Genomic DNA, 27,857 nt, shown 5'->3' on the forward strand with positions numbered 1-27,857 from the left:
TCAGCTACTGTGTCCTTCATATTTTTGAAAGCTTTAGCTTGTAATCGCTTTACAAAGAAGTGCTTCTTAAATTTACTAAATTGATTTTGTAGCTCATTGACAGCTTCTTCTATGGTTCCTTTTGCTTCAAAAACCTTAGGCCGGCTAGAACAGTCATCTTTCCATTGCTTCCAGAAAATCTCAGACGACATGTTTAAGTCTTCATCAATTAGGGTGTGCAAATTAAGTACACACTTTTTGCATTCACCATTCATGCACTTTTCATTTTCCAAATCACAACAAGTAAGGCTCAAAAGATCAGAATGTGTGGAAGGAAAAAAAATGTCTTTCCTACTTATGGCTTCAATTAGGAAATTGAAATTAGCGTGGTATTTGCAAACGCAAACATTGTGTGGCATTTGAGAAGCTAAGTCAATATTTTTAGGCCTCAGTTCATAAAATTTTGATTTGCTGATTTCAACTGTTGGGTTATCAATCTTAAATAAGGCATAGGCCTCTTGGACTGTCATATTCATATGCCGCTTTTGGATTTTGATTCTTTTTCCACTTGTTGGATCTTTAATAGATTTGACATCCTTAATTCCTGGTGCCTGCCTGCTAATATCATCTGAATTATAAAACTCATGGACCTTTGCGATATTATCTTGTGAAATAATAGAACTTTTGGTGTTCTGTTTAGGGCTTTTATCAAATAGTGTTTTTGACGCTTGAGGTGAACTCTCATACACAAGCTTTCGTAACACGGCTATTCTTTTCCGTGGACTTAATGGCAACACTCTTTTAACTTTGGTAACAGCCTTTCCAAGAGATTGTGGGCATTTAAATGACCCAATCTCTGGAATAGTAGTGTCGCCAATTGGCCTAGATTCTTTTTCTTTTATCTTTTGTCTGTACTTTCTTTTGCGCTCAGTTTCTTTCCGTCTGTATTCCATAAGTGATTTTGCAGACAAATTCTTTACCAACTTCATCTTTTCTCGCCTCTTCTTATCTCTGACCCTCTCCTTTTCTTTGAAGCTTTCACATTTGTTTTTATCTTGTTTTAGTTTTTCACGCAGCTTTCTCATACGTTCTGCAGATGTAGTCTTTCCCATTTTGTGTATTGATTCAAAGGTTATATTATCTGTATTACTGTATGTATTCGCATTAGGGTAAAGTAACGGTAACTGCCTTTGTTCCAGAAGGAACAGCTACTATTGGTTCATTCAAGCAGCTGCATTTGGCTCCTTAGTCTTATTGGTTTCCACCAAAAGGCAGCTTTGTGATTGCTTGAGATTGTTCCCTCCAAAATGTATCTCTTTCTAGCTAGTTCCCCTCTCCTCAGTCCCCTCAGTCTTGTTTGCCAGAATAAAGAATTATTACATGAGGAATCTGTCTCCTGTCTGCAGAGAGCTGAAATCACTTGCTGAAATCACTAACTCAAGCTACAACAGTTAGCAACCTAATAAAACAAGCTGAAAACTGTCACGGGTGGGACAGAAAAAAATTATTAAAATTTCATGGTGTTTACATTAATTAACTGCATTTTTATTATTGATAGGTGTGTTATACTCTAATACATACTCCCACAATAAAACAAACATAACCTATAAATTAGTTTTATCACAAAATAAACTTTTGTACCTTTTGCTGTCACGGGTGGGACACTGAAACAGCATCCCATTCAATAATAAAAATAAAATAGAAATAACTTACCTATTTAAAAATTTTCAAGTCCAATGTGTAGACAAAGTTATTCACTTTAATAATATACCAACAATGACAACCACAATTTTTGTTTATCTTTAAAAAATAATGCCAACCTAAATGAACAAAATTAAGCTACACAATCAGAAAAGTGATACTGAAACTTCAAGCTCAAATTTCTCATGAAAAAAATAATTTCAAATTCTTTTTTCCTTTGGAATATTGAACTTTAATATGTTTAGTTAATGAAACTATAAGTAAAATAAGTATATTTTAAAAATAATTTTTTTCTTATCAGGCTCATTTTTCACGGAATGGCCCTATTGTAGAAGTTACCGTAACTGTTTTAAGTACACCTGTGGCAGCTTACATGATTTGAGGATTACACACCAATAAATGCCTGAACAAGTCTATTAAAGTTGGAAAACTTTTGCACTGGCATGATAGGTTCATAGGAGGGGCTCCTCACAAGTGTCTAGATGATAAAACAGTAGTGACCTGACCATGGGCCTATTGCTGTCTCCAGGTCTGTTTTGAGATGTGTTAATCCTGCAAGCAAAGTAACCTCGCCTTGTATGTTGACAGCAGCTCAGTGCCATCCATGTATTTCCCCCACTCCCACCCCTCTCATGCACACATAGAAAAAACCTCTATCTTGTAAATGTCAAAGGTATTTTTATATTAGATTATGCCAGTGATGAGAATAATCTCAGTTGTATTTTATGTAATTGGAATAAGTTTTTATACTTTATAGCTCGGAGGCATGGTCTAATAGCAATAACAGAGTAAGCATCTCATTGGTTTAATATATATATATTATTAAGAATTTACCAGGTCTGGTATATTTTTTGTTGTTGCTGATACCTTATTGCATTATGATGTCCTTCAAGTGAATAACTTTAATTTTTACATGTTACTTCAGTTTGTTTACTTTGGTGTGCTATAAATGCCTTTAATTTACAGAACCTGTACTTTAAATAAAAAATATTTCTGCTGAGTAAAATTAAGAACAAGATTTGAGGGTTTTCCCTTCTTTGTAATTACCCTTCAGTTAAGTAGCCTTCTAGTGATAAATATGCATAGTTTTTCAAGGGTACCTGGATGTTTATCAAAGTGAATGGTGTAACTTATGGCCAAATTTGATGTGGTGCAGGAGACATGGAGGGTTTCCCAATAGTTTTTGTTTAATGCAGTTGGAAGGGCATTATTAATTTGATCAGAGTTGGAATGAGGGTGATGCTTAACCACCTACAGTACTGAGCAATACCCACAAGCACTTGGGAGAATAAATACTTAGGGCCTGTTACCTTTTTCCATTCCGGACAGAAGGAATTTTGATGAGAGAAAGGATTAAATTCCCCTTCTGCTCTCTTCAAATTAGGGTCATATCTAGGCTGGGTCTTTAGGCCTAGTTTTCCTCTGAGGTGGTAGGCCTGTGCTTGGCTTCTTTCAAGAAAGTCTGCAGAAGTGGGCTCACAAGATTAAATGTTCCTCTGTATTTAACAACCACAACACCTCCACATAGAGGACTAGCTTCTCAGGAAAAGAAGTTTCTAACCTAGAATCCTTCTTCCTAACACCTAGTTTTCTGTGTACAGCTCAGATTGGTTTATCACCTCAGTGAGAACAAAGGCTGAAATGTTCTAGGCTGCCACAGGAACCTCAATGTTTGTTCTTCATCATGATGTTTTAGTTTCTCCAGGTTTCGCAGATTGAGTACTTCTACCATATTCAGCTCAGAACTGATTCATACTTGCATAGAAATATCAGCGTACAGAATACATGTGCAGATGTTGGTTGAATGGTGAGCATGCACTTAAAATTGCTGGTTTTCCATAAATATACCTGGTTACAAGGGTGTGTGATCCTTTCCTTTTAGTTTCCTCCGTGTCTACTATAGGGAAACCCAGCTGTTTAATAGTACTCATGCCACTCACAGTTGATGCACTGCCCATGTCTTGTGTATGCATAATTCAACCTATGAATTGGGTCTCAGTTGTGGCTTGGGCAACAGTATTCCACGTGTGCTGCAAAGACATGTTTCCAATGCAAAATCTGTACTTGTTTACTGTTTTAAAAAAATGTTTTCCTTAAAAGATGTATTCACTCCCCCCCCCCCCCCCGGAGCAAACACTTTATGTTCTGCCACTAAACTTTCAATGTTTGTTTCTTATTTTCACATTGGTTCTTAAATAAAATCTGTAGAACATTTTCCTGACTTGACCTCTCTTTTTTAAATGCCATACTGTTGTATCCCTTAGCACCTGCATAGATTACATCAGTGGCTTAGCCAGGAGGGTTGCTTGATCAAACAAATGTGAAAGGGACAGTTGTTGCACAGCAAATAACAGCAGAGTTAATGCAATAGAGGAGTAATTAAATTGAACAAACTGTGGAAATCAAAATAAAGTTTATATTGAGAATTTTTTTGGATAGTCTAGCTGAGAGGAAATGGAGCGTGCTGGGCTTATGATATGATACAATAATATTTATGAATGAAATTGTACAATTTCGCGTCCCTCACTTGTGAACCATTGCATTGAAAACTGGTTCCCTTCTTTTTCTATTGGGGTGCCAAGACTGCCACATTTAGACTGGAAGCTTTGTCGCAATAAGTCACACTCACAATAATTCATTCGGCATAACTTGGATAAATTTTTCATGGTATGAACTGGCCATGATTTACATTTGTAAGGGATTTTCCTCTAGATTAAGTTGCTTGGAGGCCTTGGAGTTTGTTTGTCTTTTTTCCAGTTTGTTTTGTGAGCTGAATTGTGCCACAGGTTGATCTGTGTTGTGCAAGTGGGTGAATGGTCTTTGTGTGCTGGGTTAAGTTTAGATGGTCTTCAATCTCTTCCAATGTAATGGTTGCATAAGACCCATTAGACTTATGCACAATGTTCGCTACTTCAGTTTGAGAATTTTTCAAAAATCACTTTGTTTAGGTATTCAAGGTTGTGGTCATCTCAGTTGTATACAGTTTAATCCGTAGTACAGACCTGCAGATAGTTCAGTGCTTTCAAGCCTTAGCTCAAACATAAGATAGGGAAATGCCTGAATAGATCCCAGCATTTTGAGAGAGAAAATGGCATTAAAAAAGGAAACAAAATGCACTTGTATTAATTACCTAAGTGTATTGAATAATTCAAAACCTACAAATTTCTACTTCTGCATGTGCAGGCTTTGAAAACCTTTATCTGCCTATACTCAATTGCTTACTCACTTGACGACTAGCTTTGCCAGGAGTCCACCTGCATTCACTCCCACACTTGTCTTTTACATTCCCCTAAAGTCCCAAGTTACAGAGAATTGGTCCATAATGTTCAAAATCAGAAAATACATGACAACAAAAATCAGAACACTGTGAAGCCTCAAAAGGTTACATGAACTCCCCAGTGGAGATATGCGCCTGCTGTGTTTCAGGGTCTCTTCACATACTGTACTTTATTTTCAGGTGCACACAGAAGTCAATGTAGCAAATAAATGTTTGGAAAGCACATGCATCATATATATAGAAGCAGATGCCAACAGTCCTCTGTTGACTTGCATGCAACTCGTTAATTTGTTACTGTGTTGTGGCCATTGGAAGGCGCTCAAGCAGTGAAACAAAATTCTACAGATTTAAGGGAGCTAGGAGAGAACTCCTTAATGCTGAATAGCTGAGATTTTCAGCATTATATAGCATTTCTTGACAAGTTGCAAGTGGATTTGAAAAGTCAAACATTTAAGAGACGTGTCTTTTGTACAGCACTCATTTTCACATGCCTCTTGTGTGTTGTCAATTTGTATGTATGCAGGCATCCATTTTGTTGCTGCTTATTTATAAAGCACCTGCAAACTACTGGGAGGAGAGAGGTATGTGTCTTCATGAGTGTGGAATCTAACATTTGACAGCGGTACGAAAATACATTTTATAGGGGTGGGAGAAGCATTTGTTATGGATTGTAAACAATCTTTTCAGACAAAACAATTTTTTAAAAAACCTTGCCTTCTGCTCTCTATTTTATCATCAGAGGAACCCTGTAAGGTGGGTGAGGCTAAGATGCAGTGCTTTGCCCTAACTTAAGGCCCACTAGTGAGTGAATTTCATGCCTGAGTGGGGATTTGAACCCTAGGCACTATGCCACACCGTCTCCAATTGCCAATATAACTTGAATTTAAATGTGGGAAATTGCCTTTTGCCAGCACGAGGTTGTCCTCTTGTTGAACAACAGAGGCTTAATATGAGCTTTCCCCACTCGCCTCCCTCAGGTAAACGAGGGAGTTTCACTGGTCAGTTTCACCTAGGAATGCAAACAGGGAGGGGCATATTAATTCCTCTACATTAGATAACTCGTCACGTGTGAAGCTACTGGCGGGTTTTTTATTGTAATAATGACACACGCTTATGTAACGGCCGTGTAATAACTGCAGCTGGACCCCTGACGCCCTAACCGCCTTCGCGCCTGTTTCAGTGAGGCGCGCGCTCATCCCAGGTTGGCCGCGCTGAGGGGTGTCGCGCGTATATCTATAGCAGGCCTGGCGAACGTCAGGGCCGACCTCCCCGCCCTTCCCTTAGCGCTGGTCTAACTCGGCCTTTGTGACCTCACAAATGCGTGCGCTCTAGCCCCGCCCACGAGGAGCATCTCGATATAAAAGGTCCGCCGGTCTCCTTCGCCGCTCCAGAGGAGGCTCCGGCAAGGGGCGAGGAGGGAGCTTTGGCGCAGCCGACTAACGAATTATTTTTTAAAGAAAGGTCGGGCCGCTTTGTGGTTTGGCTGAGCGAGGGAGCCCCCGTGTGGCTGATGAGGAGAGCGAGCGGGTTGGATGGGGAGCAAACAAGGAGCCGAGCGAGGGGCGGCTTCCTGCCTGCAGGGTTGCGAAGCCGGGCGGGGGGCGTACAGGGAAGGGCGTCGGAGTCCGGGCTCGAGGTCTCCGGAGCTGCGCCCTACTTCTTTCAGTTGTGGTTACTCCCCCCACGGGGAAGACTCCCAGCACATTCCTCTGCAGCATAACTAAACGATTTGTGTCTTAAACACTAACAAACGTTATTATGGCATAAACTTCGTGGACCACTTTGTCCACTTCATCAGATGCATATATGTATGTGCGTTTATTTAGGTTTGAGTGGCAATAAAATACAGGTATGGTGATAAGGATGTACTTAACTGTTTTGTGAATGTGCATAATTAATACTTTCTGCATTTTATTTCCCTTGCTGACCTCATTTTTTACACCCCCACCCCCCAAAAAATTCCCATATGTGTCCTGTAACTCGGTACTGTATAACCTGATAGAACCTTATGCACCTGATAGAATCTTATTCCATATTAAATTTGTTAATCTGTAAGGCATCATAAGAGTCTCTGGACATTTTTCACCTGTTGCTATTTACAGGTGTGATTCAAGTGCATACCTGCAAATTCAGGTGGTGCTTTTTGTGATTCCAATACCTTGGAAGGTGAGGTGTGTAACCTTTCCCACAAACGTGCAAACAAATCAATAGGAATGCTCAGTAAATGGGCTTGGAAGCAACTTTTGTTGTTTTTGCTGCAGAAGTCTAACACCTTGAAATGCTATCTTGTATTGATGTTTGTTAGCTGCCTTGGGAGGGTTTACCCTAATAGGCAGAATATAAATGCACGAAATGACATCATTCTACTGCTACCCTTGGGGGGGGGGGTGCAAGTAGTTAGCAGTGTGAATAGTTCAAGAAGGGAGGTGTGGATTGCAGCCTTAACATGGCTTCCCTTCCAAAAATTCCCATAAGAGGTTTACACATGCTAAACTTCCTCATTACCATAGCTGCCAAGTTTTCCCTTTTCTCACGAGGAAGCCTTTTCAGCAAAAGGGAATTTCCCTTTAAAAAAGGGAGAACTTGGCAGCTATGTCATTACTGTCCACTAGAGGCCCTGAAAAATCACTGTGAGTGATACCTTCCATGTGGGTTATGGGTAGAAAGTGGTTGTGTTTGTAGAAAACACCAGTTTCTCTTTTCATCCAGTTTCTTTTCCTTACAGTTGTGAAATTGCAGTATTGTCTTCAAGTGGCAACAATGCATACCACAAAGCCCAGGATGGTGGTTCCTTATGGCCTCAAAACTCTACTTGAGGGAGTGAGCAGAGCAGTTCTGAAAGCCAGTCCCACTAACATTAATGAATTTGCTGCTGTGTATTTCAGGGAACTGATACTTTTCCGAGAAGGTTTGCTTTGCTTCTTTCTTTTTTTAAGTTAAATACAAGTTTATAGAGCAATTCAGTGACATTTTGGACTAACAGTACTGCCGCAATGGCTCCAATTTGTAAATTGTCAGCAAACCACCCCCTTAAGCCTTTGTAAAATCTGATATCCTGAATTAAAATTAATTGGCTTTTCCCACCTTTTCTTTCCAGAACACCCTAATTTAGACATTAAAGACCTGGTGAGAGAGTTTCATATGACTAGAGGTAAGACATTAGCAGCAAAGCAATAGTTCTTGGGGCAAGAACTAGCACAGGCAGATGCATGCCATACATTTAAAGCACAGCCAACACACAGTTAAAGCACATGACTTCCCCCAAAGAATCCTGAGAGTGATAGTTTGTTAAGGGTCCTGGGAACTGTAGGTTGGGGGGGGGGACTACAGTTCCTGAAATTCTTTGGGGAAAGCAGTCTGCTTTAAGTGTGCATTGAATGCACTTTATGGTGTGGATCATTCCTGCCCCCCCCCTCTCTTTTTAAAAGAAATACAGTGCAGCCACTGAGGGTGCGATTTGAAGTGGAAGCTTGGCATGGGGGGAAAGGAGCTCTCCTCCTCGTCCCATTTTCCAACTGAAACTCACCCCATACAAGAAAATGCAGCTTGGGAAGGGTGCTTTTCACCCTGGAAAATGGCACCAGGAAAATTAAATAAGAAACCCTCCTTTCTTCAATGTTACCGAATTAAACACAAAATGTGTCAAATGGAGCAAAACATTGTTAACCTTTTAATTGCAGTAAAAATTGTCCGTCCTTGTGTTTCCATGTGGCGCCTGCCCTGTGGAACGCCCTCCCATCAGATGTCAAAAGGAAAACAGCTACCAGATTTTTAGAAGACATCTGAAGGCAGCCCTGTTTAGGGAGGCTTTTAATGTTTAAGAAATTAGTGTATTTTAATGTTTCTGTTGGAAGCCGCCCAGAGTGGCTGGGGAAACCCAGCCAGATGGGCGGGGTATAAATAAATTATTATTATTATTTATTTATTTATTTATTTATTTATTTATTTATTTTAGCGCATGTGTTTTTAAATCACTAGGAATTGTAAGCTGCTAGGCTTAGATTCAGGGACTGTGGAACTTGTGGCCTTCCAGAGGTTGTTTTGATACAACCCCCACCAGCCTCCGTCAACATGGCCAACAGTCAAGGATGGTGGGAGTTCTAGCCCAGCAACATCAGAAGGCCCCACAGCTTCCTCATCCCTGGTAGAAAGTTGACTTGTATTTTTGTGGAAAATATGCAACAAATAAGTAGCTGCAGGTTGGGGAAGTTTATTCATGCAGTCACAAAATACCCTGTCCCCAAATATGTTCCTGATCTATGTTGTAAGGCAGAGGTGGTCAGAAGGTAGATCTCTTGAGTGATTCACAGCAGATCCATGAGGATTCTGATGCCCAGTTGTTTAACAATAGCAACAACGAAAAGGTCTCCCCTGCTTTCTAAATTAGGCTGCTGAGTGGATGCGAGAGGAAAACAAGGAGTGAATAGTGCACATGCAACTTGCCCAATGGGGGCAAGCCTCCTCATAGGGGGGCAGGCTCCTCATAGTGGCTATTTAGGGTTACTCGGCCTTGAGGTCAGGTCAGGTCCATAAGGCCCATGTCCACTATTTGGTAATAGTCCAGAAGCAGATAAATTGTTCGAAGTAGAAAGGATCCACTTATGATTTGTAGGAACCTGGAGTTTATAGAAAGTGGTGCTCAGCAGACACCTTCCATAAAGAACACAGCTGCCTAATACTGAATCAGGCCAGTATCTACCTCAGTATTGTTGATATTTGACTAGCGGCAACTTCCCAGAGTTTTGAATAGAGGTCTTTCTCAGTCCTGCCTGGCAGCAGTGGGGAGCAAACAGCAGACCTTGTATATGTATTTGTTCATTAAAAGAAAAATAACTTCAAATGAGAATTAAATAAAAAATAGCAAAGCGGTTTGCAACAATTATATCTGTACAATTGAAACCACATTAAAAAATAAAAATCACAGATCATGAGCTAACTATTACAGGAAGAGGTTTTAAAAAATACTTGCTCTGTCACTGAGCTGTAACCCCTCTCCAAAGGAATGGTTTTATGGAAAGGGATTAATGTTGTCTAGGTCATTATGACATTTCCTGTTCAGCATTTAAAGTATAAAGTGAAAGTATTTTAAAAAGCCAGCCTTGAAATGACAAGTGGACACTATTTGACAGTTGAACGTATGGAACAACCTCAGCATTTCACAAGCTCCATGTTAGCCGTTCATTGAGTCTCCCAGCAATTAATAAATAAGTGTTAAGCTTTTCAAAATGGACTTGGAAGTTGGTGGTTTTAAGTAACTGCAAGTTGGTGGCAGAGAGAGAGAGCGTGCGCTTTAAGGAGAAAGCTGTTTAACCTTACTTCCTGTTCATCCTGCAGTGGAATGCTGGGCAGAAGGGACAGCAGGAGCGACGCAGGGCCCCCGCAAAAGGGCTGATGTGGGAGATGCATATAGGCCAGAGGCGGACACGACAGCTCCGATGAGCGATGAACCGAAACGGAAGGAGAAATCGACTGACACAGAAGAGGACCAAATAAGTGAAGAACCACGTCGTGAACAGTCCACCAAGACAACCCAGTACCCATCGACCGTGGACGAATTTGTAGACAGGGCTGGGGACGAAAAGGGAGCTGGGCTCGCCTACGTCCCGGCCGATCCAGCCCAGCTGGCATCCCAGATGCTAGGTAAAGTTGAACCTGTTTCTTCCGAAGCTGAACTGAAGGACGTGGCGGTCTCAGTGCAGACACTCCCTACCTCATCTCACAGTGTAGAGAATCTTGCTGCTTCAGCTGCAGAGGCCCCACCACCTACCACTGCACCCGCACCGGAACCTGCCACTGCCCCATTGGAAGCAGCGCCTGCCCCCGCAGAAGAGGAAGTGCCTGCCCCCGCAGAACCAGAACCTGCCCCTGCAGAACCAGAGCCTGCCCCCGCAGAACCAGAGCCTGCCCCCGCAGAACCAGAGCCTGCCCCTGCGGAAGCAGAGCCTGCTGCGCCTGCAGAAGCAGAAGCAGAGCCTGCTGCCCCTGCAGAAGCAGAAGCAGAAGCAGAACCTGCTGCCCCTGTAGCTTCTGTACACTCTATCAGGGCTGGGTCCGCCACTCAGAGTCACACCTCCGCTGCTGGGGAGGTAGTTACCTCAGGCAGTCAGGCTGAGCAGCCACCTGCTGACGTAGCAGATCCAGATTCCTCAGACCCCTTGCTGGAAGAACAGCCGCCCCCGCCACCACCACCACCTCCTCCTCCTGATAAAGACCCATTGCGGGCTGAATCTTGTTCAAGTGAAATTGAGCTCACATCAGACATACAGCTCACCCCCATGTGTGATGATGATCCCAATGCTGGTGGAGAGCCCCAACCACCACCGTATGTAGAGCAGTTTCCGCAGCAGATAGTAATTCCTTTCGTAGACACTGTAGCATGTCTCTTTAATCCGCTGATGGCTTCGCAGAATGCAGGTCAGTTTGCTAGTATTCTAGATCCATCTGCAGATGATGCAGAATGTGACCATGACAGGATGGATACTGCAGAGGAACTGAGTTCAGCTGATCCAGGTTTTATTATGTCAGGTAAGAAAGTCAAGATATTTCTGAAAGCTGCCTATTCCATGTTGTAGTGATATTATTGCTCCGTAATCAACAGATGGCTCCATCTCCTCAAATGCACTTGCGCCCATAGCTCAGCTGATACTGAGGTCACACCCACGCTGTACAGTAAAAGCACATGGCTCCCCCCCCCACAAAGCATACTGGGAACTGCAGTTTACCTCTCACAGAGCCCCCAGCACCCTTAAACTACAATTCCCAGGACTTTGTGGGGGAAGCCATGTGCTTCAAATGAATGGTGTGGTTGTGACCCCAAAGGCCTTGTGCTGGTACGGTGCCTTGAGGACTGGAGCTTAAATTATTTAAATGCAAGTATCTATGGCAGTGCAATGCTGAGATAAGTGATTGGTCACTTTTGCTTTTAGGGAGTTACAGAGCCCACAGCACCTAACTGGAATGTGCATGTCTGGAATTTTTGCCTCTGTTTTTTTTCCAGGTGCATGATTGATTGTGAGTAGGCCCCAAAACGTACCTTGCATGAGTGCCAGCTGCCCCAGTTTTCTGCTCAAGTCTTGTATCATTTCCTGCAAGCAGACTGGGCAGGAGCAGGATGACACTCAGTGGGGAATTAGGCCATTGCCTTTTGGCCCTTCTTTAAACCATGATTAGCCCCTCTCACAATAGACTATGCACCTTGAATCAAAATTACACACATGCTCACAGCGGTTAACAAAAAGTGAAGTGGGTGACTGTGGCTTCAGGTTGTGTTTTTTTAAAAAAACAAACAAGTATTGAGATGTTCAGCCATGGCACTGCTTAGGTTTTTGCATTTAAAAGAAATGGTGGTGGTTGCCTGGGCTGTCCCATTAGGTCTGGTCTTCTCCAGATTGTTGACAGAGAGGGGACTAATCGCTTCTTGCTGAGAACTGCAGATCTTGCTGCAGCTGGAGGATTGGCTTCCCATGGCGACACCATTTCCTCTCGTTCTCTGCTCTCCCTCCGTGAGAAGTGTGTAGCCCACTCCTGTTCTCAAGCTGGAGAAGCTCTCCTAGCACCTTTCCCATGGCCTTGGTGTGCCCTGCGATGGCACACTATTCCCTAGAGTCACTTCCCATTAGAGAGGTGTAGGTAGGTAAGGTCTGGAAGCATCTTACAGAAGAGAGAATGCCGAAGGGGAGGGGTTAGAGGAACACAAAGGGTTGGCATGGCTGGACAGGACTTGTGGTCGAGGAGACACTTTCAACCCATGATCTTTGGGTCACCCATACGAAAACAGTATCCTTACAACCAACAGAAGTACCTAATGACAAAAATTGCCCCCCAAAGTTGTGAATCTGGATTTATTTCAAAAATTATGAGAACTGGTTCTTCTGCTGTTCTCCATTTCAGCCATGCCAAGGTCCTCCCTTTTGCCTTCAGGAATTCTCTCCTCTCTGTAACATCCTTTCTTTGTGGCATAAAGTTGTGGGTAAGGCTATGCAATGTGACTGCAGTTCGTACATCCTACTAGATGGTCTTTCATGCCAGCAAATTTTCTTTAAATTTTTATTTTATAGCCATGGCAACAAGCGAACCAGGACAACCACCACCATATTCTAATGTGTGGACTCTCTATTGTCTAACTGATATGCATCAACAAGGTCGCAAGTCACCACCACCCCTTCCACCTGTTGGAACTGGTGCTCCTGTTCCCCAGGCAACCCTATTCATATCTAGTGGTAAGGACCAGCCGCAGTATCTACAGCCGCAGATGCTACAACAAGGCCAACCACCACAAGTGTCCTCTCCAACTTATGTGATGATGGAAGAAGGGAAGAAGGGAAATGCACCACCTTTCATTTTAGTGGGCTCTTCTGTTCAGAATAAACAGGACTGGAAACCCATCCCTGGCCATGCTGTCCTTGCACAGCAGGATACTGGCGGGACTGTGAGGAGGTTCGCTACGATACCCGTACCAGTTGCCAGGGCAGCAGATCCGAAAATGGCCAATCCCAATTTTAACTCTGCACAGGATAGCGGCAGGCCTCCAACTCCAGTTTTTCTTTCAGTTGCCATACCACTGGAAGATGTGATGAATGGGAAGAAGGGCTCAGGAGCTGGGGATAAAGCACCCTTTGCAGGCAGCTATGGTATAGCAGGAGAGATCACATTTACTACTGCCTCTATGCGCAGGACAGAATAGCAAAAGGGTAAGTAGATCAGTTCACTTTGTTTATTTTTTTAATGGTTGTTTGTTTGTTTGTTTGGTTGGTTGGTTGTAGAGATGTATTCTGTAGTGGGCTACATTTCTAATATGCTGCAGCCATTCTGGGATCAGAAAGTTTTGTTCCAAGGTTGCAAACCAGGGTGGGGGGGATTCCCTAACCCCACATTTATTTTATGCATTTCCCTCTAGAGAAGAAGCTGTACCATTTTCATATTGGGAGCAGTGAAAAATAAATAGTAGACAAGTGGTTTGTTTTTTAAGGGTTGTGAGCTGCTGAAAATGGGACACTAAAATAATGATTGAATTTTCTGCACATACCTCAGTTGGCAATGACCATAAGCTTTCAACTTGGAACTCAAATCCTGATTTCAATGGAATGTATTCCCAGGTGATGGCTCTGATGCAAAAGTTTGTGCTTGGCTTCTGTTTTTTATGAAACTTAAATTCTGTTCTTTGACTGTTTGGCAGAAAAGTTAAAAGTTTGGAAATGGAATACCCTCCACCTTGCCCCGCAATTCATTGGTAGGACTTTTGTATTCAGAAAAGGACTTGATGCAGGTGTAAAGAAACCTTTGGCCCTCCAGATGTTGCTGAACTACAACTCCCACCAGCCTCAGCAAGCATTGCCTGGGACGATGGGACTTGTAGTTCATGGAGAGAGGGTAAGTGTGTAGTGAGCTTAGTGCATAGAGAGGGTAATGGCACATGGAGCACTGTTGTGCGCATCTGTTCCCTGCCCAGTTATGCGCATGGGACCCTGTTTCCAAGGACATAGTGCTCTGAGCTGTATGAGGGTGCTGGTGCCATTCACATCTTAATTGGTTTGGTGAGTGTGTCCCTTTTTCAGAGATGCAAGTGTTGTTCATAGAACGTTTAAAAAATACTCAACAAATGACTGAAGGAATATTGGTGATTTCCTTTGGAATGTGCATTCGGCCAGTTTCTGAGAAATGGGTTTGAAACTTGTGAGCCCTCGCTGAATCTGTCATTTGCTTTCTTTTTCCTTCATGTGCAGAGACTAAGGTTCACAGAATTCTTCCTGCAAGTTTTCTACATTGCAGAATTAATGAAGAGCTATCTTTAAAATAGAGGGTGGCATTCAACTAAGTTTTACTCAGAGTAGATCCTTTGAAATTAATGAACATCACTAAATTGGGCCCATTCATTTGAATAAGTCTGAGTAAAACTTAGTTGGACGCCACTCATGTTACAGCTGCTATTGCATGTGAAAGATAAAAGTAGTTTTGTTCTGGTTTTTGTTGTTGAACTGAAAGTATGGAATAGGTTGCGGGTTTTCTAGAGATTTGCTGAGACATCCAGATCAGTTCCGTTCTTTTTTCAACAATCCATGAAATGCTGTCTTTGTTACTTCTGAAAATCCTTTGCTTTTGATGCTTTAGAACTGCTGCTCTGTGTTAAGGTGACAACAACAGTGTCAGCCTGATTGTGGAACAGATGTCCAGTTCTGACACGGGCCTTACCCATCCACTCCCACCCCTACTCCTCACATGACGTTGGATGTTGTCTAGTGTATTGTTTAAAAGGACGCATGTCATGGTGTTGAGGGCCAATTACTCAGTGTATCAGGGTGTATGAGAATAGCCAAACGGGGAGGGGGAGATAGTAGACCTAAATAAATTCGGGGGTTTATCAAAGTGCTGGTGTTGTAAAATTGCAGTGATTAGGAAACAGTAGATCAGTTCCTACAAACAATGGTGTAAATGGGTCAAATGCAACTTTGTTGGCAACAGATGAGGCCAGCTTAAGTCACAAGGAGCTCAAGAGCTGCTGATGGCTTGGTGGTGTCATTCTAGCCTGGTGTACTTGCCTTGTTGTACTTAAAACAGTTTTGCAATAGTTACAGTTCTCATCTTCATGAGCTGACCAAATAGAGATAGCATAGCCTACAAAGGGTGGGTGGGTGTAATTTGGTGCTAGCAGGAAATTAAACCATGAATAGATGTGACCTACAAAGATGGGCATAAAGAAAACATACTTTTGGGAGTAGTTTCCAGTAACATAGGTCACAAACACACTAGACATTTAAAGCACATGATTTCCCCCAAAGAATCTGGAGAACTGTAGACTTACAATTCCCAATACCCTTAACAAACTACAGTTCCCAAGGTTCTCTTGGGGAAGCCATGTGGTTTAAATCTGCCTTACATGTACTTTCCATATATAGCGTGGATGTGATGAGAGCTGACAGCTGCATCAGTACAAGGCAGAAAGCCAGGCCAGTATTAAAAATATAGCAGGTAAAATATTTGTAAAAGTGTGCGGTGGTGGCAGGTTTCTGCTAAGGAGAATTTTACATTTGGAAGAGTGAGGGTAGACCACATGACTTGCAGGCAGAATGTCCACAGTTCATTCCCTGGCACCTCCAGCTTGGGTTGTCTAAGAAACCCTGGCAAGCTCCTGACAGTGCAGACCAGGTTGGTGGGGGGGGGGCGTGCGGAGAAGGTAGGTTGGGCTCTACTGGTAGATCTACAGTTGTTTGACAATGGGAACAACAAAATTCATCTCCCTGATGAAATTAGGAAAAGCCGAAGGGAGGAGGGGGACAGGGTCACTAGGAGTGGATTTTTGTGTAGGACAGCAATTCAATGCCTGAGCTTGGAATTTTGTATTTCAATGCCTATTTTCTCATGTCATTCACATACAAATGTATGTCAGGGGCAGGCAGGGCTAAAAGCATGGTCCTGTTCTGCAGCCATCACAATTATGTCCCACCTGTAAGTAACACGTGAACAGGGTTAAGGCATCTTTTAAAACACCTTGTAGCTTCTACAGACTTGATGCATTCCCACCTTTGGTGTAGACAGTAACAGTTTAGCTGCACCAAAATTGTACATAAACATCCATTTCCTTTAATGTAGTAGTTGGGAGGTGGAGGACAAATTTCAGGCTCATAGCCTGGCTAAAAGCTTGGATGGGGTGGGGGTGGACAACACAAAAGTAGATAGTGGTACACATTAATGTTTTACTTGTATTCATTAAGGCTATATAAATGATGGTGATAATGATCATTACTTCTGTTTTTTGCACAGGCTCTGCAGTAATGATAGGCCAGCTTAGAGGGGAACTATTTCTGGGGTTGCCAGAACACAGCATCCTCCTTCTGCCTTTCCCTCTGTTCTCCACCTCTTTTTTTCATCCTTCCTTTATCTCTCAACCCCACTTCTTTCCAACCACCATACTTTCCCAATGTGTTCTCAGGTCCTCCAACCAAAAAATGTACTCTCCCTTCCACCTCCCCAATAACTACGTGTATTTACACAATTTTAAATTTCTCCCTCTAAGCGAGACCTGACTGTCTGATCTCTGTAAGCAACTTCAGAAACTTTTTAGGCTATAGAGATGCTAAAATGCACCGTTTTCCTGTCAGTTGTATAGTATTACAGAATAAAAACCTTCATGTGACAGAACAGTGGGATTTGTTAAGATTCTTGAAGCACTGGGTTGTATTCACAGGCTAACAAAAAAGCAAAAACTTGATTCAAGAAACTAGTCAGAAAAGAGCAATTCTTTCTTTAAAATGGAGTAGGGATCAGATTATATGAAAAGACTTTTCATAGAAGAGCAGGACCATTCCAAAGCCCATCTAATCCAGCATCCCTGGATTCCCCCCCCCCATGGAAACCAGGTGCAAAATGAAGCCCACAAGCGGAGTTTGAGGCCAATAATGCTTTTCTCTTAGTCTCCATCAGCCTATTCAGAGACAGACTGCCTCTGAACCTGGTGAAAGAAAGATGATCTCAGTTGATAGCTATATGAAACATCCAGTTTAGAGGCAGGCTACCTCTTGAGTAAGCTGGCATTGTGGAAAGGGTTTTTAGTCTCAAATCCTGCACCTTCAAAAGTGTGTGTTAGCCAGTGACCAACACTGCATGATGAGCTGTGTGAAGAAGTCATTTGTAAGAATCACAAAAACTTATGAATTAATTTATTTTGAAAATCTATAAGAAAGTGTGATTCTGTGTCTACTCAGAAGTAAGTCCAAATAAATCCAATGGGACTTACTCCCAGGTATGGCTGTAGCCTTAATTTCCTATTTGCTACGTATAGTTCAGAAGAGGTTAGGAAGATACACTGCCTTTGCTTCCTGTTCCCATTTGGGTGGCAGAACAATGACATCTGTGAAAATCAGGTCTCTCTCCCTACCTGTGTGGCCCTTCTGGTTGGCACTGGTTGCAATGTTTCAGCTGGAAACAGGGAGCACCAAACTATTGTAATTGGAATTATTTATCCTGGCCCCCTACACTTGTGCACAACTGGTTGTACTTTAAAAAACAGAGTTAATATAATCTGTCATGGCAGATAGATAGGATTGTGAATCAGTTACACAAAGGAAATAATTCTGAAGTTGGGGAGACTAACATCAACATGGGCTTACTAAATCTCTGCCTCTCTCCAAGCAGCCCTTGCATGTCAACAAATGCCTCCAGAATTTGCTCTTCTCTGCTCCCCCATAACCTCATTTTCATCCCACATGTATTTGCCATACTGGCTATCTGTAGGTCTATAGAGTCTGGTCCCAGAATACATATCTCTCTAGATCTACTACCCTTGGGGTTAAAGATCTGTGGAGGTGGTCCTGCTTCTGATGACCCAAGACACGGCATTCTCTGCTACTGTGCCCCACTTGTGGAACTCCCTTCTGCTAGAAATAAGATAGTCCTCTGTTTTAACCACTTTTTCATCACTCAGTGAATATGCTATTTTGCTTTTGTAGTGGGGTGGAGCTGAGATCCATTATGTTTGTCATGACCGTGTTTGATTGTAGATTGCTGCAGAATGTTTTTAATGCATATGTGATGAAAGCAAACATACAGCTCAGGGTGGGGGTGTTTTTAATGCATATGTGATGAAAGCAAACATACAGCTCAGGGTGGGGGTGCTACAGGTTAGCCACCCCCTTAAGAGGATTGGAAATGAGTTGCAGAGTCATGGTGCCCTCCCTATGCTCTTGCATGCTGCTGCTTTTTCAAGGTTCTGGTTCAGCACCAGTCGGTTTGCTGTGACACCTGAATCAGCAAAACATTGTTCGCACACGGCCTCAAAAATGAAATTGGAAACCTACTTCAAACTGTAGTTTCCAATTTCTTGCTGCAAGGACGGCCACAGAGCACATGCTTTGCTGGTTATAATTCGGATGCTCAAACCACTGATTTCTCTAGTTAAAAGAACTTGGTTTGTAGGGCTAGGAACGACCTCTGGCTGAGATTGTTTGAGAGTTGCTGTCAGGTTAGAATGCACTGAGTTAAAGAGTCCTTATACCTTTCTGCAAGAGAATGCGGGGTAGAGCATTTGCGCCAATGTTTTGCTATACTGTACTGCCATGAAGAAAAATGCTAAATTCACTGAGTTAACCTTTTTCCCTCCCAGATTGAGAAGAGGTGCTGTTCAACATTTCACCCCAGAATGGAAACCTGCATCTTTAATTAGAAATTGATTAACTAATACACACAATAAAGCAATGCAAGTGCTCTTATCTTAAGACTGTTTTTTTAAAAAAAACATTGGTATTTAGTTTTAAGACTAGTAATCAAGGAGTAGTGAACTAAAATCAGGACACTTTCCTCATTTTGACCTTTGTTCTATTTGAGAAGTTTAAAATGGACTGCTAGGGAAAGAAAATCAAAACGAACGTTACCTTTACTGCTATACAGTTCCTAAAGTTCAGGACAATATTCCCTTCCCAGTAAGATGTTACGCTACTTGGAAGGACCTTAGTCAGAAATCTTATGACTGGGTAATTGACAAAATAGAATGTCATGTCCAGGAAATACAGAATGAGGGCATGGAGATAACATGCAACTGCAAAATGAAAACAGGCTCTCATATAAAAATCTTGTTTTGTCTCATCCATTGGTTTTTCCATCCCAAGGTGGAAATTAGGAAGCCTCCACCCACAATTTTTGAGTGGCTGTAGTAGCAGGACATTAATTGTGGTCATTCTGGCAATTCTGAGGGCTCGAGAGAGAGGCAGACCAAGCTCTTATTTCAGGTTGGACTTTGGATATATAGAGAAGCAGCAGTACTTACTGCTCCTTTGAAGTTCTAAAGCCCATACTTAAGAAAGATGCTAATTATTTCCCTCACTCTAAGTTCCCTGGTATGGCAGAAGACTTTACGAAAGTTTAGGGGCCCCCTTTCTCCTGCCCAACAAAAAGTGTCCTTTCCCACCTCAAAATTGTACAATACAGTGGTACCTTGGGTTACAAACACTTCGGATTACAGACTTCGCTAACCTGGAAGTAGTATCTCGGGTTAAGAACTTTACCTCAGGATGAGAACAGAAATCGCGCGGCGCAGCGGCAGTGGGAGGGCCCCATTAGCTAAAGTGGTACCTCAGGTTAAGAATGGTTTCAGGTTAAGAACCGACCTCCGGAATGAATTAAGTTCGTAACCAGAGGTACCACTGTATGTGAAGCAAGCCTCTGCTGTATGGTAGACAACCTGGGGCAGTAAGAGAGTTGTGGGTTGCCATTGGCCCTCCAAATAGGCCCCCATTTGGACTAACATGCTCTCATTGTGGTGGGAAGATAGGACTTCCATGAAATTGCTGAATTTGGTAAAATAAATGAGATTAGTTATCCTATCTTAACTATTCAACCACCACTATGCTTTAGGGTGAACTGATTCAGTAAACATTTTGAAAACCTTAAAAAAGCCACCCTTTCCTGGTTTGATACCCCACCTCCCTTAATGCAATAAAGAAATTCTGGCCATGAGGCAGTTTAAAGTCTTTATTAATAGCAATTAAATTATTCAGTTAACACTATACTTCCAAACAGCAATTAAATTATACAAGAGCAGCAAGCCCTCTGGAATTTATGTACTCAGTTTTATACAAATATATAATCCCATAAAGTTTAATGTACCCCAAACAAAGGGGTAAATCTGCTGTGTACAGTAGTTTCAGAGCTGCCTTGCTGGCTTTGAAATGTGCACAACTTCCTTTGAGAGTTTGCTTCTGACAGCAAATACCCAGATACATTTGAAATATCCATGCTGTTGCCTAGGACCAGTTCCTCCCACCTCTGATAGTGCTGAGCACATCTTAGTGCATTGCAGATTTTAAAAAAATACTTCACCTTAGTTAAATTAAACTTTTAAAGATTTAAATGGCTCTTAATTCCATAAAGATTTGAGCATAGTGATAAAAGTTATAAGAGCAAATTCAAAACACTGCACTAAACATGGAATAGACATTTCTGAGTATTTTATACCAGTTAATCCTACTTAGTATCTGGAGATGAATGGGAAGGGCAGGCTGGTGCAGAGAGAGTAACATTTTGAGGCTAATAATCGATAATCCAGTATTTTATGAAGTAATGGAACGTCACTTTCAGAAAGTTGAGTAATTCTTCTCAAGAGTGGCATGCCCTTCCCTGCCTCCAAGCCATGGCAGTATTGCATTTCCCGAGTGTGCTTTTGATATTTGTTTCATAAGAGGCTTCACATTTCTATTATGTGAGCAGATTATCACTGACCAAAGAGAAAGACAGAAAACCTAAAGGGTTTCTATTTTCTATTTGACCTGGGTGGGACGGAACATGAGTTGCACTGTTTTCTTCAGCAAATATAGGTAGTGCTCTTTCTCCCTGTAATGGATGTGGTGTATGCATATTATACATGGTTTAATATAGGGGAGTGTACAAAAACTCCTCCCAATAATCTTGTGCTACCATAATTGCTGCAGAAGCTGCTGAATATAGTACATTCAATTAAAATTCAGGGTTGTTTTTTTTCTAACAGTACAGGAACAAAGGAAAACACTGAAAACTGATTAAGACTTGTTTGTGTTAGTCTCGGACTTCCCAATGCAGTTTAATAAATATCAGGCAAGCTGAAATAGTTTCTGTCCCAGTAGTTCCCAGAGTAAAGCCAGTCATGTCCACTGGTGTAGGGATTCAGCCCTTGATGGAACCACCTGAAAAGGAGGGAGAAAAGTCACATGCTTTTGAACAGAGTAATATTCCAGTCAATGTATGTTTGAGCTGCCATATATATTCTGGAAACAATGGAAGTTCAATACAATTATCTTCCTCGCTATCTACTTGAGCCACTGTTTCCCCTGCTTACTACATTTTGATCCGACCGAGAGAAAGGGAAAATTATATTTATCGTTCAGTGAGAAACACAATTAGGAGGCAACTGTGCTGTGGCCTCATTTCGGGGAGTATTTTGTTCGTTCCTTTCAGGGAGGGAGCTCTCAGCCAGAAGACTGTACAGTGGTGCCTCGCTAGACGAATGCCCTGCTAGATGAAAATTTCACATAACGAAAGGATTTTCTGATCGGAGGTTGCCTCGCTATACGACGAGGTTTTCTATGGCCACCGCTTCGTCTTGCGAAGCGTGGCCATAAAAACCTCCGATCAGAAAATCAGGGCATTCATCTAGCGAAAGGGGAACCAGCTGTAGCAAGGAAAGAAGGCAAAGGAAGATCAGCTGAGAGGCGCTAACAGCTGTCACTGCATCTCAGCTGATCTTCCTTTGCCTTCTTTCCCTGCTGCAGCTGGTTCCCCTTTGTGTTCTGCTGGTCTCTGCCCCGGCAGAGACCAGCGGAACACAAAGAGGAACTAGTGGGGGAGGAACTAGGTGTCCGTCCGCTTGCCTTCGCCGAGGAGGCGCTTTCTCGGGGAAGGCAAGCGGGCGGGCTACGTGTCCCCTGCTTGCCATCACTGAGAAAGGCGGACGCCTTCTCGGGGAAGGCAAGCGCCCTACGATCCCCGCTGTGTGTCGGGCGGGATGGGGGGGAAGCGCAGGATCTTTCCTGTCTTCCCCCATCCCGCCTGTCACACAGGCGGGATATCAAGCCCTCTAAGATCCCCTCTGTGTGTCGGGCGGGATGGGGGGGGAAGCGCAGGATCTTTCCTGTCTTTCCCCCCCATCCCGCCCGACACACAGCAGGGGATCGCAGGGGGCTTCTCAAGCCCCCTACGATCCCCGCTGTGTCAGGCTTGCCCGGGGAAGCAGGCAGGGAGATGGCAACATTGCCGTCTCCCTGCCTGCTTCCCCCAGCCGTAGCGCATCGGGGGACAGAGCCGAAGATCGGTGGGCGCTGTTTGCCGGGGTTGACAAGCCCCACAAGCAGCGCCAGCCGATCTTCGTGTGACAGGTGGTGGGGAAGGCAGGCAGGCAAGAGAGCAAGCGCCTGCCTGCCTTCCCCGCCACCAGTCCCCCGGAGCCCATAGGAACGCATTGATTAAGTTTCAATGCGTTCCTATGGGAAACCGGGACTCGCTAGACAAAAAATTCATTTCATGAATTGACCCATGGAACGAATTAATTTCGTCTAGCGAGGCACCACTGTAGTGGGCCGGCCAGCTTTCCCTCCTTCCTCTCAGCCTTCCTTTCCACTCCCATGCACCTGCTCAGAGGGCGTGGAGACAACAGGCTCATGTCAGGACACATGACAACTGGCTAATTATGTGATCCTGGAAGCTAGTCCTCTTTTTGCAGGTTAGTTACATGCATATCAGTCCAACTTTCAAAATTTAACAACTAGCAAATTTAATTGAAGCAATCACCCAAAACAGCCCTAGAAAGAGAGGTGAGCTTCAGTTTCTTATCTCACTGTGAAAAGGGTTAAAAATAAAAAAATCAGCCACTGCTTTTTTTAACAAACCAAAAAACAGAGGAGTCCATTATGAAAAATGGAAGGTGACATGGCAGCAAAGTAAACTACCAGAAATCATGCTACTAGATAGGAGGTAGGTAGCATTGTTGCTACAACACTCTAGCCATCTTGCAATTGTCCTTCATCAATGGCTCAGTTTAGTGTAGAACAGGGGTCCCCAAACTAAGGCCCGGGGGCCGGATGTGGCCCAATTGCCTTCTAAAGCCGGCCCGCGGATGGTCCGGGAATCAGCATGTTTTTACATGAGTAGAATGTGTCCTTTCATTTAAAGTGCATCTCTGGGTTATTTGTGGGGCCTGCGTGGTGTTTTTACATGAGTAGAATGTGTCCTTTTATTTAAAGTGCATTTCTGGGTTATTTGTGTGGCATAGGAATTCGTTCATATTTTTTTTCAAAATATAGTCTGGCCCCCCACAAGGTCTGAGGGACAGTGGACCGGCCCCCTGCTGAAAAAGTTTGCTGACCCCTGGTGTAGAAAGACAATACATAAGCCCGTTTATGAAGCAAAGAACAAGTGCTGGGACCAAGTGTTCCTCCCACCTCCTTGTGTGCTAGCACTCCCATTTATTCCTGGCTTGTACTAAGGCACAGTTCTGCTGCTGGAACACAAGCGAGACTGGCATAATACAAGCCAAGAAGGAAACAATGCACATCAGGGGAGTTGCATGGCAGGAACACGTCTTAAAGCTGGAAAAGACTGTCCAAACTGGTCCAATAAGCATTAGGGTGCTATGAATAGACAGAAGTGAGTATGTACATACGGCAAATAATCCAATATAAATTGTTGGGTACATTTACTATTCTACCGCACCTTGTGCAAACTGAGTTTATATGATCATTTTAACAGGGAAGAAAAGTCGATACTGAGTTTTAACACTTATTATCCCTCCTCTGGTGAAGAATTACTGTATATACAACCCCACATCCATGCTTTGAAGGTTAGGTTTTGATTGTACTTCACAAAATTTGACAAATTGGATGTATTAAAAAGAATCTGACAGGTAAGGAGAGAATCATCATATGGAGATTAAAATTCTTTCCATGATGGTATAAACTCACCCTTAAGCTACCAAACAATCTTAAAAATTATGATACTGGAAAAGAATATATGCCTCTGCCTTTCCTTCCCAGGTACATCTTAAGAAACCCTGGACATTAACATTCAAGGTCTATTTAAATATTAAGCATCAGGTTTACCAGAACTGCTAAGAATAACGCCTCCCCACTCCACTTGCCCCATAAATAAATAAAAAACCCAAAATCAGAATAGTCAATTTGGGTAAGTTGGAAAACTGACAGAATTCTATCAAGAGGACCAAATTCTTATTTCGAGTATCACTAATTTATAGGAACTGGAAACAATTATAAGCCTTAAAACTCAAAGCCAAGCATGTTAGGAAAGCAAGCAAAAAAAGTATCGGAAAAGATCAAACCTGGGTCCCTGGGCCACTGGCTGACTTTTAAAAAGAGACAAAACATAATGCAACTTACAGCAACAATAAGACATTTGAATGAGCAAACCATGAAGGAAAGTGTAGAGTCTAGTGTCTGTTGGCAGCTAGCTCATGTCTCCTACTTTGCATAAGTAATTTTATGAAGGCAACATTTGGAAGTTTGTGTAAAAGCTATTATGCACAGACTGCTCAGTAGCTTCTGACCGAAGAATACTCAATGGAGCCAGAGGAAGTCTGGAGCCAGAGGAAACTTTCAGAAGCTTCTAAAGTTTTAATTCCTAACTTACAGCTTTGTTTGTTCTCAGTATAGAGGTACTTGATTTCTCAATAGAAACCATGTCCGGCAGCAACAGGACAAAAAGTATCTGGGAAAAGGTTCCTGATGATGAATATTCAAATTGGCAGCTGAGCTTGAAGGAAAGCGTCAGTTTCTCATTCCTTAAACCTACGTTCCTGGGACTCAAAACCAGCATGAGGAAGTGTGCAGGCTCCACCTTCCCCCTTGCAGGAGGGACCAATGGCATCTGACTTTCTGTGGTTGCAGCAGAGCCTTTCCCAGTCTGCTGTCCTCCATTGATTGGGTTCCAACTCCAGTGTGGAGTCAGCCCCAACCGGGATGGGAATTTTCAAACCACAGCAAGATACCTCCCAGAAGAATCTGCACTGCACATAACAGTTTTCACCAGAGTACCCAAGCATTATGGCAAGTTATCACACGGGGTGCAATTTCTAGCAATTCTCTGCATAATGTTTGTAGCATATGGTAGGCATTTAGGAACACTGAGCAATTCCATGTAAAAAATACAACTTCTGCAGAAATAAATGCATAATTCAAAGTGTAAAGCATAATATAGCATGTTATCTGTCTTTCTCTTTACAAGGAGTTCACTGTGATAATAGTATAATATACAGGAGTCACAGTCCACCATTCACTCTGTTCACATTCTCTGTTCACAGTTAAAACATTGGACTAGAATTCTAAAAGGGCATTTGTTTTTATTTAAACAACAACAACCTCTCAATCTCCCTGCTAAAAATGTAGAGTGGGGCAATGAAAAGGAATAATCCCAGCAACGGGGAAAAACACTTCCATTGGGAATTCACTCTGTCCCTGTTCACACCAACGCACTTGGCTCTTTACCGGGGATAATAAAAGTAGCCCAGAACACAGTCAAGCATTCATGTCCCATTAAAATCAACAATGTATCATTGTCCTAGCTACCCACTGACTTACTTGTCCCATTCTGATTTTTACTACGTACTGACCAATGCAGTAGAAAGTTTGCATTTCTGAAACAGATATGATTTGATGCACTGCCCTATTCAGGGGCTGGAAGACCTCGCTGGTGCCTTCTGCGAGAAAGGTAAGGTCTGGGAGGTAGTTTGACTCATTTAGAAAATTAGTACTTTGCCATGTGGCAGGCCTTCTTTCCCACACTGACTACTGATGTGCCTTAAAGCAGCTTGTATTGCAAAACCTCACCCTTATCTTGCATTAAACATGCAATTTCACATTTTATTTTTACAAGCCAGAAACCTTTGTGACTCGTAACTTCAGCTGTTTTGTTTTTCAGAAGCAATTCATCCCATCACATTCTTTGCACAATAGACCTGGGTTATTTGGGTTCATTGACCTGTTTGCAAAGCAACTGAAACATCCTGCTGAATTTAATTATACTGAAGAAACAGCAACAGTACCTAAAATAATTAAACTGATTTTAAATATGGACATGAATCTGAACCAAGAGTTGAATGTTTTCATAAATTGGGCTATCGAGCCTCTTAGCCTGCCTGATATATACAGTACTTTCTTCTTTTAGGAAAACTTTTTTCATCCTGGAGTTTCCAATGCAATTAGATGAACTCGTATTGAAGTGTTTTGTTTTTATCCCTAATTAGCAGTCTTTAAATCTTCCAATTATGAGATTTCTGGCTGAACTATTTTTTTGGGGGGGGGGGGAATACAGCCACTGGAGCAACTGAATATCTAATGTTCTACCATTAGAAAGCACAAAATTGTATCACTTTTTAATATTGACACTATCTGTCCTATCAGTATAACATCTGTGTAAAAGGACCAGAATGTGAGGTGTAAGCTGCCAAAATTTCAAATGAAACCTAATAAAAAGAACAACAGTTCAAAAATATTCTTTCGAGTCATTTCTCCAGTTTTAGAAAGTGTTGCTTACTGGCAAATAATAATAATAAAAGGTATTTTAAAGTCCTATTTTGGGAGACTGAAATGGCTTCACAACCATTGCTGTTATTTGTGAATATAATGTGCTGTACACTCAGTATTTTCTACCATTATGAAAGAAACACACAATGAATATTAAATGTGGCAAAGAAACAGTCTATTTGACATATTACTGCATTCTGTATTTAGCATCAAAATCACCTTGTTTGGACTGTGTATACAAGAGTGTGTGCCTGCTTCCTTCAAGTTGGTATAATGTTGCATGTACTTTACAAGCACAATAAAGTTCAAGATGTTTTTATGATCAGAAGTCGTTTAAATGCCTTTTTAAGAATGGGAGTGTAGGCTGCATGTCACAAGGTAGCTCTGCAGCCCTATCATTCAACTTTCCCTGAGACACATTTCAAAACCAACTTAAATTGCAAGGATGATAAAAAAAACCCTCAACACTAGGCTGCCTATGTATGTATGTTCACTCAGATGCATGCATGTTCATAGGCAATGCATGCCTTTTACAATAAGGAATGCAGACCTCATGTTTTCATGGAATATGGGTGGAAGTATTACATGTGTACTGTGTTTGCTCGAGGTATGCATCTATTGAAGACTCATGTGGAAAAGCACACCAATTAGTACCGAGACTTAAGAATTGCACAAAAAACACAAACCCACCCTGAGCTTGAAGCTACTTCACAAGTTCAAAATGCAGACTCGTTGCATTTATTGGATATGAATTCCAAATTTTAAACTTCAAGACAGAATTGTACCAAAATTCTATTCTATCAGACTGTAAAATCTTCACAACTGTAATCCCACTCCTGTCCCAGAATCATTTAACTTGCTTGGGATACAACAAAGTATTCAAAAGGAGAGTTTCCAAGTCTGCCTACCCT

At 42.3% G+C, this 27,857-nt stretch overlaps 2 protein-coding genes across 16 annotated transcripts in view; one reads left to right on the forward strand and one right to left on the reverse strand.

The window, feature by feature from the left end:
* Positions 1-6,346: 6,346 nt before the first annotated feature.
* On the forward strand, positions 6,347-27,271 carry CABYR (calcium binding tyrosine phosphorylation regulated). 5 transcript variants are annotated; one of them, XM_035125132.3, is made up of 6 exons: positions 6,347-6,418; positions 7,683-7,865; positions 8,055-8,108; positions 10,292-11,482; positions 13,507-13,647; positions 26,342-27,271. In XM_035125132.3, exons 2-5 carry the CDS (start codon positions 7,718-7,720, stop codon positions 13,638-13,640), a joined length of 1,527 nt encoding a protein of 508 aa, XP_034981023.2. In that variant the 5' UTR covers positions 6,347-6,418; positions 7,683-7,717; the 3' UTR covers positions 13,641-13,647; positions 26,342-27,271. The 5 variants fall into 5 exon arrangements, with proteins under 5 accessions (XP_034981023.2, XP_088532426.1, XP_088532427.1 ...); XM_088676300.1 differs by having other exon boundaries at positions 10,292-10,597; positions 13,015-13,647; XM_088676301.1 differs by having other exon boundaries at positions 13,015-13,647; positions 26,342-26,914.
* The window catches only part of OSBPL1A (oxysterol binding protein like 1A), a 74,758-nt gene continuing 67,303 nt past the window's right edge, over positions 20,403-27,857 (reverse strand). For 7 of the 11 annotated variants that reach the window (XM_088676290.1, XM_088676291.1, XM_088676292.1 and 4 more), the window contains one exon: positions 20,403-21,603. In XM_088676290.1, coding sequence (XP_088532416.1) covers positions 21,501-21,603 — 103 coding nt within the window. In that variant the 3' untranslated portion in view covers positions 20,403-21,500. Of the gene's footprint in view, positions 21,604-24,746; positions 24,771-27,857 lie in introns of all 11 variants that reach the window. The other 4 variants (XM_035125126.3, XM_035125129.3, XM_035125127.3 and 1 more) reach the window with 1 other exon arrangement.

The sequence above is a fragment of the Zootoca vivipara genome, chromosome 8, assembly GCF_965207765.1.
Source record: "Zootoca vivipara chromosome 8, rZooViv2.hap1.1, whole genome shotgun sequence".
NCBI classification, from domain to species: Eukaryota; Metazoa; Chordata; class Lepidosauria; order Squamata; family Lacertidae; genus Zootoca; species Zootoca vivipara.